The 23,615-nt window shown below is 43.0% G+C and overlaps 1 protein-coding gene across 2 annotated transcripts in view; it reads right to left on the bottom strand.

Moving 5' to 3' along the window:
- SESN3 (sestrin 3) overlaps positions 1 to 6,733 on the bottom strand; it is an 81,403-nt gene extending 74,670 nt beyond the window's left edge. The window contains exons 1-2 of one of the 2 annotated variants that reach the window (XM_061143801.1): positions 6,601 to 6,733; positions 4,007 to 4,110 (exon numbers count right to left, since the gene is read on the bottom strand). In XM_061143801.1, the coding sequence (XP_060999784.1) occupies positions 4,007 to 4,110; positions 6,601 to 6,664 (168 nt within the window). In that variant the 5' untranslated portion in view covers positions 6,665 to 6,733. Of the gene's footprint in view, positions 1 to 2,214; positions 2,328 to 4,006; positions 4,111 to 6,600 lie in introns of those variants that run through there. The other variant, XM_061143808.1, reaches the window with a different exon arrangement.
- Positions 6,734 to 23,615: the final 16,882 nt, after the last annotated feature.

The following is a 23,615-nucleotide window of genomic DNA, read 5'->3' as shown; positions in this document are numbered from 1 at the left end:
TTCATGCTACTGCATGAATCAATATTAAATACCTTGGAGTTACTAAAAACTGGAAATTGGCATAGATGTGCACAGCAATTTTAAGATATGAAAATGGTGAATATTCATTTTCCATATATTCTCTTTTAATAATAGGAGGATGTTTTCCTTCTAAGTAAAAAAGAAATAATTTCTTAAAAGCTAAAGAATCCGTCTGCAATGCAGGAGACCCTGGTTCGATCCCTGGGTTGGGAAGATCCCCTGGAGAAGGGAAAAGGCTATCCACTCCAGTATTCTGGTCTAGAGAATTCCATGGACTGTACAATTCACCGGGTCGCAAAGAGTCAGACACAACTGAACGATGTTCACAAGAGAAAGATAAAAAGATGTCTTGAAAGCTAGCAAAATGTCATGGATCATAGCCTTGGTTCTCTCAAAAGAAAAACAGATTTTGAAACTTCAATACTACCTTCAAACATTTTATTAGTCTACCAAATTGCCAGAATCATTAAAAAAAAAAAAAAATCCAAGTTAATACAAGTCTTTCCCCCCCTTATTCAGTTTAAAAAGAAAAAGCTGGTTTTTTTAAACCAGGCTTGAGTTTAATCAAATGTATCTCAAAAAACACTTCTTTTTTCATATTAAAGACATAACATCACTTTTAAAGCTGGAAAATCATCATCATCATTTTTTAAAAAGCTAAGTTCAGATGACATCTGACCCAGAAATGAAAGAGTTAACATTCAACTAAGCTGCTCTGCACTTCTGATCCTTTACATTTCTCACAAGCTGCCCTACAATGAGCTGAGCAAGTATCAACTGTAATTTGATCCCGGAGTTTATGGGAAAAAATAACTGCACAAACTCAACATGCACATTTAATAAAAATCTGTTTCAAGAAAAACATACCCGATAAACACAATTTAAGGCATATTTAACTGTTTGATTAACTTTAAATATGCGATCCCTTTGCTTTCTTCGTGTTCTCAAATAAAACTGTTTGGGGGTGGGGGGGGGGGGAAGCAGCGGCTCTACTGCAGGGAAAAGAGGCTTGAAAAACAACTTTGATTGGCACTTGGCCTGACCCACAGAGGAAGAAAAACAGTTTTTGGACAAAGAGCGCAAATATTTGAGCTTACTTACTTACATGTTTCTTTCTTTCTTTTTTTTAATATAGAAAGAACAATCTCAATTGAACTGTAGTTAAAGAAATTGACTAAAAACGGTGCCGTATTCATCTTAGCCTTTCAGTCCCGACGCATTTGCACAGCTCAGCAATTTTAATTCATTTGTACTGGACAAACAGAAGCACCTCAACTACTGTTTCCACTTAATGAAATGTTAAAATAGTCTCGAGAAGAACAAGCTAATTATAATATAACCCAGTGGCGGCTGTTAAAGTCTGATTAAAAGCTTTTCTCGGTCTAAAGCGACATCTTTTCACACCGCACCACCCCTCCACCCCCGCCCCAACCCTTAACGGAGCGATTAAGCCAAGTGAGCTAAACAAAACTGGAGTAAACTTTCTATCAGTCACTCTGGGAAGCAATAAACTGATTGCGCGTCAGATTTTTCTGGAGCAACACCGGGTGCGGGGGATGGGGGTGGGGTGGGTAAGCGCTAAAAAGGGACAACTCACGTCCACCCTCGTCTCCACCTCCCCCAGCCCCAGCTTGAGGAACTGTAACGTCGAACAGCGTTTCCCATGGGCATAAAGTTCAAGCTGCTTTACCAGTTTCCTTCGGGATCGACCCGGAGCCACAAGACGACCATCAAAAAGAAGGTTAAAAAAAAGAAGAGTATTCGGGTAGAGCGTGCAGAAGCAAAAGCGAAATAAACAAAAACAACACCCGCAGGAGTTAGGCGCAGCCGAGAGGGAACCAGGTTCCTCTGGACCAGACCAGTTCTGATTTCACACCGACTTGCACCCAAAAACACCGGGAGGAGGACCGAACAGGTCCGTCACCCCTCCGCCCGAGGAGCGGGAATGGGGGGTGGGGCAAGGTAGCTAGGTGAACCGAGAGACGGGCTGCAAGCACCCCCAGACCCCCGTCCCCCAAGCCCCCAGCCCCGGGGGGCCGGCGCTGCCCCGGCAGGAATCAAAAGCCCAGCAGGCTAGCGCCTCCGCTCGCGGCTCAGGCCCCCTTCTAGGGGTCCGGCGGAGGGGCCCCGGGGTCCCTCGGCCGCCGCGAGCAGGAAGCGCCCCTCGGGGCCGGCCCCAGGCCGAGCCCGTACCTTCCGCAGCACTTTCCGGCAGTTGGTACAGAGCAGGTAGCTGGCGGCGGCCGACGGGCTGCTGCCGCCGCGGTTCATCGCGGCTGCGGGCGCGCGGGCACCGCGGGCGGGCGGCGGGCCGGGGCCGGGCTGTCACTGCGGCCGCCCGCGCCGCTGCGGGGCCCAGACTGTCCCCCTCACACGCCCCGCAGGCCGCGCTTGTAGCCTCAGCCTCCTCGGGGCGGGAGGACGGGACGGGGGGGCGACGGCCGGAGAGCGGGCGGCTGCCCGCAGCGACCCCCGCGGCGGCTGCCGGAGCGACGGCGGAGACGGCGGCGGCGGCTCCTCAGCGGCGCGTCGTCCCGCCCGCCCCCATCCCGCAGACCCCCGCCCCCGCCCGGCCAGGACCAGCAGCCGCCGCCGCCGCCGCCGCCGCCGCCGCCGCAGCCGCAGCGCCTCAGCGCCTCCGCGCAGCCCCGCCCCCGCAGCCTCAGCGCCTTCACCACCTCCGCGACCTGGCACCGCCCCCTCCCGCCAATCGGGCCGCCCTGGCCACGCCTCCCGGCGCCAGCCCGCAGCCAATGAGCGGCTGAAGCCGGCTGAGGCGCGGCGCCGGCCAATCACAGGCGCCGAGGACGCCTCGAATCTCCGGGCAAGTTAAGTTTGTCTCCGAGGTTCCGAACTGCAGGGAGACGGCGGGTTAGTTCGGTAACCGGGTGGGAGGGAACCGAGTTTGTGCTGCTCCGCCAATAGGAGGAAAGGGGTGTGTCATATGCAAATAACCCCGTGAAACCCGGCCCCTCCTCTAAGGCCAGCCACAGCCCCTGAGCTAGGTCCGTGCAAAAATGGGAAGGGAATGAGATAAATAGCTGGGAGCTAGAACTCGCCAGAGGGTCTAAGACTCGACTAAATGTTTCCTGATTTCTTGAGAAAGACGGTGGGAATGGGGGGGGCGGGGGGAGCTAAAAGGTTCATTCCGATCCACCAGGGCAGTGGTTAGGCTTTCTCTTAGCCAGAATCTTAGCTGGAAAGAAGACTGCAGTCCTGTAAGCAGTTGGCAGCCAAGGATCTCAAAGAACTTTATGCATCGCTTATCCTTGTTTTGCAAAAGACCAGTTACCTAAAGCTTCGGCAGCGGGTGGGGGATAGATGTTTAACTACATTTACACCATTAGTCGGTTCGAGGGAAACAAAAGACTCAAAACCTGTGGGTTAGCGGTTTCCTCCTCCATCTAAAGCCCCTTCTCGTCGTAGTCTCTCAGCAACGAAAATTCTTTTATTTGTTCAGCTCGAAAAGGCCAAAGACACAGGTTTGTCTTCCACCCCAAAGTCCTTCTGGGGCAGCTGGTTAGATAAACGCAGAGCACGGAGCCATGACTGGGAACGAAGCTTCAGAGAACAAATTGTCATTTAAAGCTGTTGGGCTAGATCTGCCTCTTGCAAAGCTACAAATGAATTCGGGATTTTGATGTTCACGCTCTGGGGAGAGAAAGCAGATGTAACTGGGGGAAGCTCAGGCTGGCAGGGTGTGGGGCGGACAGGCAAGCGGGAGAGTACGGTCTCCGGAGGGGCTAGCAGCGCTCATGCTGGTTGAAGGCGGGTTCCGACGCGAGTCACCCCGAAACCTGTTCCCCCGTGAGAACAAAGGCAGGTGCCGAGCGAGAGTCTGGTTGGTGCCGGGCGCTCCCCGGCGTCCTCCGGGCCCCGGAGATTTCTTGCTCTGCCCACTGGAGCCGAGTTCCGTGCACACTGGAACCCCAGCTCCCCACCCGGCCCTGGCTGAAACCACACAGACTGTGCGTTATGACATCACCTGTTTTCGCGCTGGAGAACGCGATCGGTATTCTCGGCTTCTGCTTTTCTTAAAGGTCGCTAGCGTACGAGGATCTGTGAAGGCCCGCAGTTGGCTGAATGAATCTGTGGAGATGATTTACATGAACGATTTCACTGGTTTGCATTTCTCTCTCTTCTTTCCTTTCTTTTTTAATTTAAAAAACTATCCTGGTTTCCTTAGGGATTCAGTGTGGTGTTGTGATGCAAAATCAGAAAGGTACACTTGGAGGAGCTAGTAAGTTTAGCATATCAAAGCTATTAGACCAAATTACGTGGTTAAAACTGCCAATCTCCTCATTTTTCGACAGCTGCCCCTCTCTGTCCCTTTTAGAGACCAACGGGCATAAACCAAGTCTACACAAGGAACAAAGGAAATGGAAATCTGCCAGTGTCAGGTTTAAATAGATTAAAATAGACTGGAAAATCCCCAAAGGGTCTAAGTGATGTGGTGGGGTAAATGTGTTGATCCATTTAACTAGTGATAGCTAAAGTTCTCTTGGTGGTGTGTGGATTTATACAGCCTAGAAGAGCAACGGCGTGGGGAAGGTGTATAACATTGTTAGAAGAAACTAGAAGATTCAGCAGAGGGAGAAATGACTTCCACACACTTCAATGCAGAGAACCAAGAAATCCAGGGAGAAAGTTAGGAAGGCACAGTTGTCCTCAGAATTGAAACACATATGTGTCCCCATTTAGTGGTACATTTCTTGAGTTATATTCCTGGCTTGGAAAGCAGATTTTATGTGAATACATTTTAAAGGCAAGTTGAAATTAAAGGATGAAATGAATTTTTGTGCAGAGATTGAATTTTCTCAAACAATATTTTAGCTTCAAATTATTTTCTATCATATACTTTTTATATCCTTTCCTTTTATTTAATAGCTAAAATTCTTTCGCAGTGAAGTCCCTTAAGTTCTTCAATAACCCTAAGAGGAAGGCCAAGAGAGGCCAGCCCCATACAATTATACCTTCTAACAAAGATTGCTAAAAGGAGGTTTTAGAGGAATCTCTTCATTGATTCATGGTCATGTACATGTATGTGACCAAATGATGCCCCTCTCCTCCAAAGTTTTATAAAATTGTCTACACTGTCATTTATTTGGCAGTCAACCATGTAACATTTCTCTTATTGAATCATGATATATATGTAATATTTCTTCTATTAAACCACAATATATGTGTTTGTGTCCCACCTCTGAAATTTCCAATCCTGTAACTCATTCTCAATACACAATGACCATCCTTTCCTCTGGTTTCTCACACCCTCAATTCCATCATCCTTCTCCACTCTCCTGGTAATGCTCAGCTTCTGGACTCTTCCTTTCTTTTCCATCCCTCACCTGGCCTCTTTTTCTTTCCCAGGCAGCCTGGATACTAGGAGACTGTGACTTAGAAAATAAGTGACTTGCAAATCCTGGACCACATTGTTAGTTAGAAAGAAGGAAACAAAAGCTCATTCTTTGAACTTCGTACAGAGCAAGGAAAAACTCCACCCCTTTCGTTGTCTGGTTGTCTAAAACAAGAAAGAACTTTAGGAAAGTAAGACAGCGGTGAAAATTAACAACCAATGTTGAGCACTCCTTTTTAAGTTTTTAATTACAAATTGAGAATGATACTTCGTGACACATTTTACACCATTTAAAAATAATTTTTGCTTGTTTTGGACTATTTTTTCAAGTGTGACCTTTTTTTTTTCCTAGTCGTACATAAAATCACATGGCTTGAATGTACCGTAAATTATTTAACCATTACTCCATTATGGAACATGTAGATTATTTCCAGTTTCTCGTGATTATAAATAATACTCTGATAAGCTTCCTTATATGTAAGTTTCTGGCAGCATCTTTGGTTCCTAGATAAGAAATTTCTAACCAGAAGGATGTGAATATGTTTTAAGACTCTTGATATGATTTACTAAAAGGTTTTGTGGAAAGATTTAACCAATTTGCACTCAGCTCTCCATAAGAGGGCTTCCCAGGTGGCTCAGTGGTAAATAACCTGCCTGCCAATGGGGGAGACACAGGTTCATTTCTGGGTCAGGAAGAGCCCCTGGAGCAGCAAACGGCAACCCACTCTCCAGTGTTCTTGCCTGGGAAATCCCATAGATAGAAGAGCCTGGTGGTCTACAGTCCATGGGTCCTGAAGAGTCGGATACAACTGAGCGCGCACGCACACACACACACTCAACGAATAAGCACAGAGGGGAGAGATCTCTTGGTAGATTAAGCATTTGTCAAAGCATCCTTTCCTATACTTCTTCCTTAGCATCAAAATCAATACCGAAATGACTGGTTCAGATTCTATTTTCTCATTAGACTGTGAACCCCTGAAGGGCAGGGAATGGACTGCATTCACTTATTCACTCCCAGCTCCTAGCTCAACCCATTTTAAGAGAAATGCTTTAAAAATCTTGGAGAAAATAAGGAGTTTTCGCTCTGACTTTTCTCAATATACTGTTAAGTCTAGGGCATCTCTTTTTAATCTCTAATAATAGCTACAGGATCTTACAAAAGGTTCCCAACACATATCTGTGAATTGAATGGTTCAAAACAGAGATTGGATTCATGTCCTTACCTGTCACCAAGTCCTTCTTGACACTGGACATCATGATCATAACTGAGGCTGCTCTCTCTCTCATAAAATGAAAGTTCTTACCACAAACCAAGAGTATAGGGAGAGAGGGTTGGGCACATTTTTCTGTTCAGCACTTTTGAAAGAAGATACTGTGTTAATAACATGCTGTGACTTTTGGACTTGAAATTGCTTACTTCTCTAGATAGTCTCATTCTCCTGACCTAAGAACCGGGCCCCTTTATAGTTCCTAAATAAGGATTCCATTGAAAAAATAAATTACTGAGGATATTTTAAAAATTCCAGTTCTGGAGACAATAGGTCATTTTCAATATTTTGCCTTCTCAGACTTCTTCGTCTCTCCCCTGGGGGCACCCAAAGCCTTGGATTGCAGGGCAAGTACTGCATTATTTACAAATTTGCAAATACTGTAATTTGTTTTGTGCACAAAGGAATTCACACAATTGTAAATTGATTGCTCCCTTTGAGCTGTTAATTAGATTCCTGCTAATTTTTCCTAGGGCCCAAGACCAGTACTATTCCGAAAGAGGAATTAAAAAGATGTGAGCCAAAAGCTGCACTGCTTGAGTGCCCCGTCCCCTTCCACCCTCTCCATCAGCCACATTCACCAGGAAAATTATTCTCACCGAAGCTCATTTTCCAAAGAACAAATATTCCATCAAGATCTAGATTTCTGCCAGCTTTCTCTTCTAACTTCCCCTTCCAGAGTTTCCTGCATTAAACCCTGTAGAAAGCAGACTGCAAAGGAGAGGCCTACAGATGTGGGCTCGTCATTGTTTGGCCTGCAAATGTTAGCCAGCACAGTCCTTTTTAACACTGAATTACTTAAAAATACTTGTGGGAGGAGATTTTTGCCGCCACTCCCACCCCCACCCACCAGCAAGTCTAGATTTCTGATGTCTCTTGAAAAATGGTTAGATCTGGTTACACTGGATGTATACTGGTATATGGGCACCATCTGCTGGAGCCCAGTACCTGTTATCTGCGTTTGGAGATGCATTTTTTAGTTTACCAACGTCTCTGTCGCTCTTCTGGGGTTCCATTTTGCCACTTTATGTACATTATCTTCTTGAACTTGTAAGGATTTGCCATCTCTAAACTTTCTCCAGCACTCAAATTACTGATCTGCTGACTGATCCTCTTAACTTTATCATAGAATATGAGTTAAAAAGAAACTTGTCACCTCTTGGCTATAACAAAAGTTGAGGAAAAGGATCCAATGTAAAGAATATCATGATATGCAGTTGCCCGGGTGATAGTAAATAAGGGATGGATTGCAAAGTGGCCTGAGGAATCTTTTGTTGGTGGTGGAAATGGTATGTATCTTGATTGTGCTAACACTTTCACAGGTGTACATAACTGTCAAAACGCAATAAACTGTACAGTTTTATTATGCAGTTAACTGTGTGTAAGTTATGTCTCAATATAGTGGATTTTTTAAAAAAAACAGAATAATGGTTATATAATATTTTAACATTTGTATGTATAACAATCTGTTCAGTCAAAATTCTATAATTGGATATTTGTGGGAATACTTTTAGTGAAAATAATAATATCAAATATGCAAAGTCAAAAAAAGAATATCATAATATATATATATTGATTATACATCAATTAAAAATAAATGAAAGAAAGAATACTCTGATACTCTGACACATACATGTGTGGGTGTGTGTGTGTGTACACACATCTGGTACTCTGACACATATGTGTGCATGTGTGTGTATACACACTAGGGGAAGGACAGTTGTCTAAGAAGGGACTGTTATATCCTTTACACTGGTAACCTCACTCCTTATTCTACCTCTGTCTAAATTCCCATTCAAATTGTAGCTTTAGGAGAAAGGGACCAAGGGGAACGTGGCAATAGTAGAAGGACCACAAGAGTGTTTTCTTTAATAAGCATTATCGTATGGGGACTAAGATCCTGGGCTCTGGAGTCAGATATGGATTTGAGTGCTGACTTGGCCCCCTTGGGCAAGTCGCTTACTGTCTCTAGGCTTCCGTTTCCTCATCTGTGAGATTGAGTAATAATGTTACTTTCTCAAAGGGTGATTGTAAGATTGAATGAGACAATGCACTGTAGTGTTCAGGAAGTGACTAGAACCTTGCAAGCCCTCAAAAAATGTTTGCCACTGGCTGCCACAATACAAAGGATGTTATGGTCTGACATTGGTCTAGATACTTAACTTTTCTATGTCTCAATCTTTGTCATCTAAAAAGAAGATATTAATATTGGCTTAGTTATAGACAGCTGTTTTGAGGATTAAATGAGTTATATGTGTAGCACTGTAAGACAATGTCTAGCACATAAGAAATGCTATATGAGTATTTACTCTTATTGTATCCTGTGGACAGGAGATCTTTTTTACTTTCTTCTTTTTTTTCTGTGGAGATTTGATTTTCAAAGTACTTCTCAAAAGTAAGGTAACATAGTGTTGTAGAAGTAGCAATGGACAGAAAGTCAGAAGACCTAAGGTTTAGTTCAATAGTGCTGTAAACCAAGTGATTTGGGGCCTCAGCTTCTTTATCTGTTAAATGTGGCAGGGTCATTAAGTGGGGTCAGGGCCAATCCAGATTGTAGGAAAATGGAAGCTTATGTAATATGGAGACCTTCCTTAAGAAAAAAATATGAAACTATGGATACAAAATTATTACGAAAGTGAATACTTATTTAAAATAAATACTTCTTTAAAATAAAAAAATGGAATCAATAAACTTTAAAAAGCTGAAAATACTATAAATATCACAAAATCCAAATAAATAACAAAACTTTATCAATCAACTACCTGACACAACCCTATATTACTTTTTTCCCCTACATATTTTCGGCTGTATATTTTGATGTCCTTTTCTTGTGAGAATAATTTTTGCAATAGTATCTTCTATGGAGAAAATAGAAGGATGATTCACTTTTTTCTCTAGTCTAGTGCCCTAGGACACTGATGCATCATAAACATTTTCCAGCCTACATGTTTGTGACATGATGCATGTGAATTGGCCTGGTGGCAGTAGAAATATTCCTAGAATCCATTCTTACATTGGGACAACTCAAAACCAACAACCACACATGAAATGACTATTATCTCTCTATATATATATAACCTACCAAACACAAGCTAAAGGTATCTCCGTCTCAACTTCCCCTTACCTAGAATAACAAAAATACCCATGGCTTCCCAATTTCTCCAGCATGAGGGAGAGTTTGAAAGAGGTAACTTGAGTGCAAAGAGTTTGTGGTCCTTACCAATAATGGTTAATAGCTTGTTTTTAAAATTTAATTAAGAATATGACTATGTGAACACATTTCTCTGGCCTCTCCAAAGGGCCTTGGAAGGGGTCAGTGCTAGTGATGGACACTAAGGTTTAAATGTCATTAAATTTGTGGTTAATTTATATCTGAGAATCACAAAGACCTATCCAAGCTCTAAAATTCTGTGGATTTGTTTTGTCTTACAATTTCCATGAGAAGCTAGTGCAAGCAGGATTACTAGGACAGGAGAAGCAGGAGAATATCTGCAAGTAGGCAGGGAGAAAGTAAAAGCAGCTCTAGTCTCAAAAAATCCCCAAAGTTGCCTGGGTTTTCCTTTGTTCCCTTATTTCTTCTGTGAGCCTATTCCTTTTTTTGTTAACCTATTTGTACTCTGCCTAGTTCTTAATATCTTTCTTATAGATGTGAGGAAACTGAGACAGAGAAATAAATTTTATGTAAAGAAAGATCATTGTGGAATATGCTGGTTGTCTGGGTGTTAAAAAGGAAAGTGGGTGAATAAAACAAAAATCCACAATACAGTAAGGGAGTTTGGAAATAGGATCCTGTTAATCGGTGTATAGAGGAGTTATAATTTTTAGACTCAAGTGTCTAAGATAACATATAAATGGTATTTATTCTATTGTGAAGAATTTGCAGGAAATCAACACATAGTTGAAGGGACCCTTAGAAGGGAATAGCCTACACTTCAATTTTCATCCCTTCTGAAAGTGACAGTTACATACAGATTTTGAGCGTCTTCAAGGATGAGTATGAGTATTCAAGTGTCTTCATCTGAGTATGTCAAGTACTGGGAACCTAAGAGGAAGTGCTTGTAAAAGCTTGTTGGATGAAATAATTGGATGTATTAGAGTTTGTTAACTAGAAAGTAGATATATTTTTACCAACAAAAGTTCCCAAGTTGTCTCAAAATTGTAAAATGATTTTCATGCAAAGGTAAAATTTGCCTTGGTAGCAAGAAGCAACTTTCAATAATTATATAAATGGTAACAACAAACAGCAATTTCAAAGATAAAATGTCGGCATTCCTACCTGATCTGCCAGCTTGGAATCACAATAGCGTCTCATAAGATTTTGGAAACCTAGAAGCATTTTGGAAGAGTATGCTTCGAGATACATGCTGTCCAGATATTCTTTTATTCACTCATTTATTTATTTATTGGATACTCAGCAAGTAGTAAGTCCCAGTGATTAAAAAAATAACAAAATATAAGTTTACAATTTAATAGAGAGACTAAGGTATAATCTCTGAACTGGTGTAGAAGATAAATAGAAAATGGAGAACAGAGGGTAAGAGAATTATTAGCAAAGAATTCAGAAAGCTCCTTTGAGTAACTGTATGCCTCTTAGTGGTAGTGTTGGAAATTCATTCCTGAGTTCACACGTTCATTTGCTCAACGTGTGTCTGTGGAGTACAAGTACCAGGTTCTTGGCTAGTTAGGGAACATGGTGAGTCGGGGTCTTACAGAACAGATAATCTGCCAGAGAAGATGGATTTCAAACAAGTAACGCCAATATGTAATGAGTATTTTTATTTTTATTTTTGGCCACACTGTGTGGCATGTTGGACCTTAATTCCCCAACCAGGGATCACACAGGTGCCCTCTGAAGTGGAAGCTTGGGTTCTTAACCACTGGACCACCTGGGAAGTCCCTGTAATGATTATTATAGTAGGGATAACACAGGAAGGAAACAAACAGCAGGGAAATCTAACATAATCCAGGCTTCCCTGAGGAAGTAAAATGCAAACCCAAGTAGTGGACTGTCCACAGCTTGTGACAGTAACTACCCTGTATGCCAGCCAGTAGCTCCTTTCCATCTGCAACTCACATCTTGATGTTTTAGTTCCTCTTTTAATATAGTTCCTGTTACAATTATAAAACTCCTATTAATCCTGAGTTTTTACTTTACAGTAAACAAACTTTGGCCTTCCTTAGTGGCTCAGATGGTAAAGAATTTGCCTGCATGCAGGAGACCCGGTGGGACACCCAGGTTTGATCCCTGGGTCAGGAAGATCCCCTGGAGAAGGGAATGGCAACCCACTCCAGGACTCTTGCCTGGAAAATCCCATGGACGGAGGAGCCTGGTAGGCTGCAGTCCGTGGGGTCGTGAAGAGTCAGACGCGACTGAGCGACTTCACTTTCACTTTTCACTTTCATGCATTGGAGAAGGAAATGGCAACCCACTCCAGTGTTCTTGCCCGGAGAATCCCAGGGATGGAGGAGCCTGGTGGGCTGCCGTCTATGGGGTCGCACAGAGTTGGACACGACTAAAGCGCCTTAGCAGCAGCAGCAGCATCCTTATTTAACTTGTTTTTCTTAATTAAAGAATATCATTTAACATCATTTCACGCTTGATATTTCTCACTTAGCCTACCACCATGCTGAGTTCCATCCGTGTATGTGCAAGTTGAAGAAGTATATCATTTTATCTCTCTTAAGACACTCGGGTATTTGAAAGTAATCCTCCTATCTCTGATCTATATTCTCTAATCCCCACAACACCCATTGTAATGATACTATAATCATAATAGATATAGTAATAGAAGCAACTACTACCATTTACTGAGTGCTTTATTGTGTACCAGTCATTTCACAATATCCTTTATATATTATCTTACCTAATATTTACAAAATGCCTATGAATGGCTATTAATATCTTCATTTTTACAAACAATTTATAGGGATTAAAAGTTTGGTCAGAGTTATTACTAGACATTTGAGATATGAACCCAGCTTTGCTTAATGCCAGTATTTATAGATAGTATTATGCAATCCTGTCTTTGCATTGTACAATCAGAATATTGTAATTATTCTTTGAAATAATTCTCTGTGATAGGTTACCAGACTATGAGGTCTGCTGACTTAGGTCTCCCCATGTCCACCAAATACAGTGTGGGCATTTCTGGTAGCTGGATTATTATTGAAATCAATGCTATGGGAGTAGAAAAAGCAATACGCATTATTCTCTATTCTAATATTTTATTGCCCATTGGCATGTTACTCTAAAATAAAACAATTGAATGATCATGGGATTCGAAAAATCCTTTTGTTGACACTCCAAATGCTGAAATTCCAATGTTTTTGATATTTAAGTCTGACGATCCCTAAGCAAGTGGTTAGTCATGGAGGTAAAATGGTGTATATACTGGAGATAAAGCTGAAGGAGAGGGGAGGCGAAAGAAGTTACCCTTGTTCCTCTTACGTGCTGTGTCAAGGATGGTCCAGGCCCATTGTGATTGGCTGAAACTAGCTCGTCTAACAGAGAAGATGAATGAACTGGTTTCCATGTAATCTGCTGGCAAACTAGAGGTATTTATCTCAGCCTGACCCATCCAGATCCTCCTCTAAGGAAATCTTCCTGCCTGTGGGCTCATTCTAAACAGCGATGCTCTATACTATGTGTTTGCTCTCTGTCTCACATGAGTAGACCAAGGAGTAGGCACTTGGTGGAAAATAGCCATTCTGTGACCTGGCCAACCATCTGGATGGACTAGCTTAAGATGATGATCTGGGCCAATCAGTTCCGTTTCTGGGAAATTCGGCAATTGGAAACTAAAACACCAAGCCAGCTGGCAGCAAAGTCAGATTGTGAGAGGATGCCATGAACCAAAAGGAACCTAAAACTATGAAGGGCAGAACAGATACTAAAAGTTGAGGAAGCAGGTTGGACAAGAAGGATGGAGGCAATGCACAGAAAGAAAGCGAAGACACTAAGACACTGGCATTTATCTTGGCTGTTTCCAGTTCTGGTCCCTGCCATGTATCCTTGTGACAATCCACCCCCACACCACTCCACCCCCTCCCCCATCTAAATCTCCTTCCACCACTAATTTTGTGAAGTAACTTGAGTGTGCCTGTTTCTTTCAATCAAAAGAGATGGATTGAAATCATCTTCCTTCCCTTGCATGTCAAGTACTTACAAATATGAAGTATTAATCTTAGTTCTCATTAGCAAATGGATGTGAAAGTCTGACATTAAAAAGAAAGAACTAGAATGCACTGAGCCAGAAAACCCCATTTTGGTTTTTGCACATAGAAAAAAATCTTCCAATGTACGTTTCATTAAGAAAGTCTGCTCTCGAATTTTTAGGACCTTTTGTGCCTCTAGTTGTAGAATGAAGGTCAGTAATCTATAACCTAAACTGCTTCTCTCCAAGTTTAACATCAGCATGATTCTAAAGTGTCTACATGGGCAACTGCTCATGAAGAAAACTTTGAGAGATATAGGCCTTCCCTCTTTTCCCTCTTTATCCTTCATTTAGACCTCATGCCTGCTGGCCCAGTTTAATGATTTTCTAGAGTTCTTGAACCAAAAAAGATTTGTTTTTCTTTAAAAAGTAAAAATAAACAGAAATGAAAGTTAAATGTCTCTGAACATTTCCAAGAATTAAGTAGTGAAGAAAAAAATTAAGTAAATGAGGGCAACTTTGAGTCAATTTGCAAAGTTAAAGACCACTATGGTGGTCTTTATGAAATAATGAAGAGGACCAGGTATGTAACTATGAACAGGTATAAATATTTTCATTTGACTCAACCTGCCAGATGAGGAATATGCCTGAACAAGTGATCTGTTACTGTAGGGCCAATCACTACCTTCGGAGGAGCTCAAGTGCAACTCAGGTAGCCACGATAAATCTGGAATAGTCTTGGTTTCCATTCCTGTTCCTCACACGCTTTGTCTCTGCGGAAGCCACTACTTTTTCTCCCTTTTCTAAGTGTCTCTCTCCCCCTCCCTCCTCCTCTTCCCCATCCTTCTCCCTCCTCCCCCTTCCTTCCCCCTTCCTCCTCCTCCCCACTTCTCCCTCCTCTTTTCTTCCCTCCCTGCCTCCTCCACTTCCTCCCCGTCCTCCCCATTCTTCTCCCTCCTCCCCTTCCCCCTTCTCCATCCTCCCCCTTCCCTCCCCTCCTCCTCCACTTCCTCTACGCCCTCCCCTCCATCCCCCTCCTCCTTCCTCTCCTCTGCTTTCTCCTCCCCTCCCTCCTCCTCCTCCGTTCTGTCTTTCCTCTTCTCCTCTCTCTTTCTTTCTCACTTATATTGGGTTTATTCTAATGTACACTCCGCCACCCTTGAACCCATTCTCTCTCTTGCAGGTACAATAGTTCTTGGGGTTTGCTAAGATCTTGGAAAATAAAGGAGATGCTTCACCTGACCAATGAGGTCCTCTCTGCCACACCTGTGGAAACGTTGTGGATGGGGAATTAAAGAAAGTGGTGCTCCCCCTGGGGCCATCCCAGAAGGATTGTGGTTGTGCTGGACTTGCTGTTGATTCGACAACTCTACTGTTCTTTCTGTATATTCGAGACCTATCACTTTGCATTTTCTTTCTCCAAGAAGACCCAAACATCTAGAGGTTCACATGTCTGGGGGGAACTGGAATGCCAAGGGATAGAAACAATTGGAAATACATTATACCAGTGGAACTTCAACTATGACCTGAAATGTGTTACCTAAGAGCTCTGTAAGGGAGAAATTGAAACTTTTTTCTATCTTAATATTATATAATCTAGTCACTGTTGAAAAACCCTTCAAATTTCATTTTTTTTAGTAATTACTGTGTAGAGCTTTTTGAGGATTAAATGAAAAAATTTATGTAAAGTGCATAGAACAGTGTCCCTCCTTTTATGCGCACTCAATAGATGTTAGCTATTATTATTACTTTTAAAAGTTTTCATACAGCAATAATATATTTGTTCAACTGCAATTGAAATTTATTTGTATTTTAATGTTTTGGGCACCCTGGTGCCATTTACCACTGTATTTGATTTAAAAGGGCTCAAGTACTTGGTAACATGCAAGGTGGATCATCAAGCATCTTCACTGCAATTGTGCTTGCAAAATACATTTTGGTCTTCTATTAGTTAGTCTGTTCAGTCACATTATAAGATAGAGAATTCTGTGTCAGAGATCCTGTTGGAAAATGAAGAATCTAAGTTGTCAGGAGAAATTAAATGACAACAATTAAATGACAACATTCTAACCTCTCTCTAGATGAAGAAAGACCATCTTCCCTGGAACTTGGGCTTGTATGTGAGGTATATGCATCCACACTGGAGTAGGAAGTGGCAGCCCACTCCAGTACTCTTGCCTGGGAAATCCCATGGACAGAGGAGCCTGGCGGGCTATAGTCCATGGTGGTTGCAAAGAATCAGACACGACTGAGTGATTAGACAATAATAACAGTGCATCCACACACATGAATATATGCCTTTATGTGTCCTGCTGTCAACAAATTCTCTTTTTTTTCTTTTTTGGCCATGCTGTGCAGCTTGTGGGATCTTGTTTCCCCAACCAGGGATTGAACCCAGGCCCTCTGTAGTGGAATTGAGGAGTCCTAACTCCTGGACCGCCAGGGAACTCCCAACAAATTCTTTTTCCTAGAGTATGAAAAGGCAAAAAGCTAGAGCTAGTGAGTCAAAATCATTCCTTAAGCTTCTGACAGAAGAGCTGCAGCTTGTCAGTTAATGAAAAGAAAGTATTATTCCCATTTAAGAGCTGAAATCCTGAGATAGAGTGCTCTGGCTCTTGCCGTCAAGATCTTTGCCTGCTAGCCAGTAGCTAACGATCTCAGTTTTGATCTATAAGAGGCAACTAACTACCTTTAGGAATATGGACAATATCACAAAAGATAACATGCCTGATACATTTTGTATGACTCTAGTAAGAAGCTAACCATACTATAAATAGGTCTGGTTTTTTTTAAATATAGGTCTGGGCTGAGAGGGTCTTCTGGGAAGTGTAAATGGGGAGGATATATAAAGCATGGACCAAGCCATGGGTTATTTCATCTTTGCCTTTTACAATTGCCCTCTGTTTATAGAAGTCTATTTATGAGTCTGCCTTGGTCATCAGGCAAATGCCGTATTTATTTCCTGGCTGTTTACAAAACCAAGGACCCAGGCTACAGGATATTTATACTGTTGTCTATCAAAGCATTCACTGGTAGAAGAGATAAGCGATTCATCTGCCAAAAATATTGCAGCCTGCAAAATAGGAGCACCCATGAAAGAAGTCACCACATTACCATGTCATGAGAAAATAAGTGTGTTCTCTTGGATGATGTAGCTCATTTAGGTCGATTTCACCTTCCTCAGATATCATGTACATAATTTTTGCTTTTTCACTATAGTTCTTTGTTGCTTAGACAGGGACATCTCAGGTGGAAAGGCCCTGAAGCCAAGTCTGAGTTGGATCCTCCTGAGAGCATCAAGAAGAGTTTTCTTCCCTTTTTTTTTCCCCAAAGAACTGAGGAGTATATTTAGCCAGATAAACATAAGCTTCCAGATGTGGAGGATTACGAGGAGCGGTAAGATTTTTCTAGGTGGAAAAAGCAAAGGGAAGGCTGATGCTTGGGTGTGTGCAGGGGCTTATAGCCCTGGGGCTGCCCTAAAGAGCTTCCAGGTAAAGACCAGCCATGTGACCCCCAAGGCAGGACAAGGGCCTGGGGTGAAGAGCAGTTCCAGCCCCACCTGTGGGTTCCTGAGCCGGCTCAGCACCACCTCAGCTTTGTTCTATTTGCTCTTTGTCTTCAGGGCTTCACTGACATCATTTGACCCTATTTCTGAGTGAGATCAGGTTGATTCCTCAGAGCCCAAGGATCCCAATGACACGTTAGCCTCACCAACCTCGAGTCACCTCTGCTTCTCCAGAAACACATGCAACAAGATCATTATGATTTTTCAGAGCCTTTTAATATCTCTTGACTTTGGCATGTCACTTATCTGACCTACTTCTGACTTTTCATGTGCCAATGTCCCATCCCTTTAATTTCATCGGGCTTTTTTCTCCATCATCAGCCCTGCTTCCTGGTCCCTTTTCACTGGAGCAAACCACCAACCCCAGGGCTTTTGCTCTCCTATTCACATTCCCCTCAAAAGTCACCCAAAGTATCCTGGAAGCAAAGTAGAAGAGCTAATACTATTTTTGCAGTGGGAAGCCTCGAGACGACTTGTCTAAGCATGGCCTGTTTGCCAACTGAAGTGGTTCATGCTCTGGCCGGGGGAAGGTACTGTGGGATTTCGCCCAGGCACATTTTGGCCATCCTATGTGTTATGCTGCCTGTGCTAAGTCGGCTATTGTTTTTCCTTGAGGAAAAGTGTTGGAGGCAGGGGTAGAATTCACATAACTGTAACCTTTCAGGTTGTCTCTGGTCCTAAGAACAGACTCTCAACTCCAGCCAAATACTCCCAAAAGCAAAGATCATTTGTCATAGACTGTAAGCCCCCTGAGAGCACACATTTCTGTCTGGGTTCTCTTCATTCCAGGCACATCTGTCTCTTAGCCTGTCCAGATACGTCTTTGTTAATTTGAATTCCTGCCTGATGAAATTATTACAGTTGTACTCTAGTGCTGCATTGCAGCAAGGCTCTGCTCCATTAAATAGTGCAATATCAAATGAGTATGGCAGGGTAGATTTTAATACGCTAACTAGTATACACAAAGGAGAAAAAGATCTTTGTGTGTATCATGGGCTTTGAATGAACATGAGCTTCTGAAGTCTGTAGATATCTTTCAGAGAACAGGACTGAAAATGGGGCAGAAATATAATAAATTTTAAGGAGCGTCTTGAACATGAAAGACAGTTGATAAAGAGAAAGTTAAGCTTTTTAACTATAAAAATATGAAATTGATAGAGTTCCCTGCTTATTTGAAACACCAAGTTTTCCTAGGGCCTTAGTATTGCTACTTCCCAAAAAAAATAGGTGGGGGGTGTTTTTACTAGGTAAAATTCCCTCCAGTTCTAAAAAGTTGAGAGACTATAATTATAAATGATCAAAAATCATAAAAAATTAAATAAAACTGATGTCTTTATTCTCTCTCAGGGGAATGAGTCTGCTGCTGCTGCTGCTAAGTTGCTTCAGTCATGTCCGACTCTGTGTGACCCCATAGACGGCAGCCCAGCAGGCTCCCCTGTCCCTGGTATTCTCCAGGCAAGAACACTGGAGTGGGCTGCCATTTCCTTCTCCAATGCATGAAAGGGAGAAGTGAAAGTGAAGTCGCTCAGTCATGCCCAACTCTGTGCAACCCCATGGACTGCAGCCTACCAGGCTCCTCCGTCCATGGGATTTTCCAGGCAAGAGTACTGGAGTGGGTTGCCATGGCCTTCTCCAGGAATGAGTCTAGCCCTAGAAGAAAAAACCTGAAATAACCTGAAGTCTATGGTTGTACTCTTTCGTGTACTTGAATTCCTTAAATTGTGTACAAAAATTTTATTTTTTTTTCCCTTGAGAAACAAGAATCCATAGTTTTCATCCAATTCCCAAGGCAGTTTGAGACCCCCTAAACCTTATAAGCTACTGGATTATAACATTTTAGATTGTTTCCTTATAAGGCTTGAAGTAACCCTTTCTGTTTCCTTATAAGGCTTGAAGTAACCCTTTCTGTATGTCAGGCATTATGCTATACATTTTATATGTATTTCCTCACTTAACCCTAACTTTGCAAGACTGCTGCTTTTCTGAGAAATTAACTTTCTCAAAGACATACAGCTGGTAACTGGTGAAGCTGAGACACCTACCCAGGCTGAACCAGGGTGCCAGGCTTTAATTCATTATATAGAACTACTTTCTTTTTGGGAGGCGGAACATCTTCTGCAAATCAGAACCTTTTCATTCTTAGCCATTAATTTCCCTGTAATTCATCTTTTATGTCTATATAATAACTGCTTTCTGAACACCCTAACGCCTTTATACGCCCAAGAAGCATTTCTCTATAGAACCAACCTTCTAAAGCACTGAAGCAACCCTCTCCAGACCTCTCACCTCCGTTTTCTTCCATTGTACAACCAGGGCAGTAAGCATAATTTTGCCTTAACCATCTATTCTAGGCTCAAGTCTGGCCACGTGGCACTAATGGACAACCCATACATTTGGAGAGACTCCAAGAAATCCATCCCAAGCCGTGAACGGTCCTGGCCCCGTTCCAGAATTTTACTAACTTTCCACAAATTGTGATTCCAGACACGTTTATACCTTGGCCCCCAGGATAATGGAAGCCACAGAAGAGACAGAAATTAAAATGTCAGCCCAGCTGGGCCCACAGCGTGGGCCAGTAATTACAATGGAACCCTTTGCCTCTTCGATCACCTGAGTGGAGCACATCTGTGCCTCCTGCAAAAAAGGATAACAGAGTAACTCAGAGCAGTTTTTTTTTAAAGATATCCCTTAACTCAGTGTAAGTATAGTACGCCAATTAACAGTGGCAACTAAGGTTTTAATAAACCACAGGGGAATTTTTAAAAGCAAGGTGAGAAGCAGAGATCAGTCTTCTGATGAGCTTTGTAAGTCAGTGACCACCGTCATCACTCAAGACCTAAATTACCTGAAATGTGTCACCAAGGCCTCAGCAGCAAGTAAAAGAAAGCACTATTCTCTGCCTGAGAAAGGAGTTACCACCCAACCCTTTCAGCTGCAGCAGATTCTGAAGGACAAGTTGTACGCCACGTCACTATGGACAGAGAAAAGGATGTCCACAGCCAAGGGGACACCTGAGAGGTCATATACTCTGTGGGATCATGATAGAAGTTCAAAACATCAGCCTGAGAAAGGTAAGTGAAACTGACCACCAAGTGTGAAGTGTGGGAGGCAGAGGGATTAAATGGTGTGGGAATCAGGACTTTGGCTATCTCCTCACTTTCTCCTTTTTTTAAAAAAGATTTTTTTATAGACCCAGCCACCGATAGGAGTGGCTCATTTCGCATGAAGTGATCTGTTGTTTTCTAGGCCCTGAAGGTGCTGATTTCCAGAGTCTGTGATGTTACATCCATGAGTTTTTCCAGCTTTGAAACTGAGCGCTCCAAGAACTTGGATCCCTTTGCTTCAGCTGCCATGCCAGGGAAACACTGAGATGACTTTGGCCAAAATGACCTTTCTGCTAATTTATATCCTAATCCAGAGAGGCAGCCAGTTGCGTTACCAAAGGAAACTAATGTTTGGTCATGAAGGAGTGTGATGAAACTTTCCCTGTATCTTTTTCTCTCTCAATATAACAAGATGGAGATGGGTTGTTTTTCTTAAAGTGCTTGTCACCTACTTTTTGATTGTTGTTTTACTTGGCTGCTTTCTCCAAGGCAAGATTACAGGTTTCATGAGGACAGTTTCCCCCCACCCCCCGCCCCCAACCTATCTTCAATACAATAACAACGTTGTTTTTTTTTTTTTTGGCGAAACGAATAAAGAAAATCTTCTGGTCTATGTTATGTGAATAGTGACATCTTTTCAGGGTAGTAAAATATGGGTTGAAATGCTCAACCGGTGGTTGTCAGCTGAGTTTCTATTATGGGTGAATGTAATAGTGAATGCACTTACAAGTTCTAGAACAGGGACAAGGACAATGCAGTTACAGGTTCTAGAATGCACAACAAGCTCAGGCTGTGGTGGCTAAGTGCTATTTTTGCCCTCCGGCTCTTATTTTGCCTTCAGGTAACTCTTGGCCAGTGTTAGCCTTGGAAATTGCCCCCTCCTTCATCCTCAGTCCTGTTCTGTTCTCCCTCAGGTATGCTGGGTCCTACATGGGAGATGGTCCTCTGTGCAGCAGAGAGCCGCCTTCCAGGACCGCTGGGCTTTGTTCAGTCACGGCCCCCGCTGGTCTTGTCAGTGGAGCGGGTCCTGTCTTTGCTTTGGTGAGAAGTGAGTGGAGTTCTGAGTTCCTCTACACTGAAGCCAACACAGGGGAAACTGGGGGGGGTGGTGAGATCGCAGGGGAGAGAGAGTCCTGATGACATTATTGGAGACAAAAAACTACCCATAACTTAGTTCTCTGGTGCCTCGGATGGTAAAGAATCTGCCCGCAATGTGGGAGACCTGGGTTCAATCCCTGGGTTGGAAAGATCCCCTGGAATAGGGCATGGCAACCCACTCCAGTGTTCTTGCCTGCAGAATCCCATGGCCAGAGGAGCCTGGAAGGCTACAGTCCATGGGGTCACAAAGTTGGACACGACTGGGCAACTAACACACACGTCCACAACTTAACTTTTTTTCCTGTCATTTGCCACAAAAATAACTCTAACTTGGTCCAGAGACTTTGTTGTGTTATTTTGTTTTTATCTTTGTAAAAGAAAGATAAACATTTAGACGGCTCCCAAAGGAAGTACAATTTGGCACATCTTGGTCTTGTTAGGAAATTCATTATTTTCTTGGACAGAAACCTCTGCCTCAGATATAATGTTGGAGCCTCTGGAACTACAGGTGACTCAAGATGCATGTACACTCTTCTACCTGAAAGCTCCATATGAAGAGAGCTATTATGACTCATTTGTTCACTCATTCAGTAAATAGTTATTGAGCACCTACTATGTGTGGCCACATCTTTTCTTTAGGCTTTATGTTTAGATTTTTCTTTGAATTGTTTCTCACATCACAGGGATTCTGGCAATGCTGGAGTTCCTTCCTTAGAAGGACTCCAGTGTATCAAAGGCTCCCCTTTAAAATGTAGCATCTGGAGCAAAGCATGACATCATCCATCCATATATTTTACACATGACTTAAGTGTCAACTATGTGCCAGGTGTGAGGGTAACAGTGAATGGGGGACAGTTGTGTGCTCAAAGGACTCACTGCCTAGAAAGAGGAGTGCATGCATGCGTTCTAAGTCATTTCGGTATTGTCTGACTCTTTGCAACCCTATGGACTGTAGCCCACCAGGTTCCTCTGTCTGTGGGATTCTCTTGACCCAGGGATCAAACCCAAGTATCTTATGTCTCCTTCATTGGCAGGCAGATTCTTTACCACTAACTTCACCTGGGAAGCCCTGTGACGAAGAGGAGGCTGCCCTGTAAATAAGATAGGGAGCTACAGTGAAACCCAAGCTGTCGTAGGGAAGAGCAAATTATTTTAACCTTTGTATTCTATTGCTTTTGCTACAGGTTACTCACTAAAGAAGGGCTTCCCAGGTGGCCCTAGTGGTAAAGAGCCCGCCTGCCAATACAGGAGATGTAAGATACTTGGGTTCGATCCCTAGGTCAGGAAGATCTCCTGGAGGAGGGCATGGCAACCTACTCCAGTATTCTTGACTGGAGAATCCCACAGATAGAGGAGCCTGGTGGGCTACAGTCCACAGGGTCACACAGAGTCAGACACAACTGAAGCAACTTAGCATGCGCACACACCATCAGTAAAGGGATGTTGCCTATAGCTTAAAGTATACATAATGACCCACTTGTAGGACCCCTGCCTCCTGTGTAATGAGCACTAAGCTAAAATACCTTTGTTTAGCCCACAGGAAGCTTCCTGACCAGACCCACCTGCAAATGGCTGCAGGAAGGAAGAAATGAACACATCTCAGATCCAGGATTTTATCCCATCCATTCTAGTATTAAGGAAGTTTGGAATTTAACTCAGGAAAGATGGTTCTTTGGGACATTAGTCCACCATCTTCTTGGCCTGCCAACTTTCTGAATGAAGTCCTGATTTCTTGTCCCAACGACTTGTCTCTCGATTTGCTGGCCTGTTGTTCAGTGAGCAGTATGAGCTTGGATTTGGTGAGGGAACTGCCAGTCTTCCTTGGAGAGGGGAATCCTTGGAAATGCTTCCCACCCGGGGGGAGTAAGTCAGAGTGTGCACGTGGACATCTGATAGGCAGTTGGAGTTGGGGGACAGTCTTGTAGGGAGAGTCAGCAGCCTGAGTAAAGGTAGGGAGGAATGAAACAGACTAGTGAGTTCCAGGAACTGCAAAGGCTTTGATAGGGCACGAGTGTGGGGTGTGAGAGCACCCTATAAGAGTTAGGGCCA

Source organism: Dama dama, chromosome 1 (assembly GCF_033118175.1).
Source record: "Dama dama isolate Ldn47 chromosome 1, ASM3311817v1, whole genome shotgun sequence".
NCBI classification, from domain to species: domain Eukaryota; kingdom Metazoa; phylum Chordata; class Mammalia; order Artiodactyla; family Cervidae; genus Dama; species Dama dama.
Note: the sequence above shows the minus strand (reverse complement) of the source record. Positions and strands in the feature narration are given on the sequence as shown.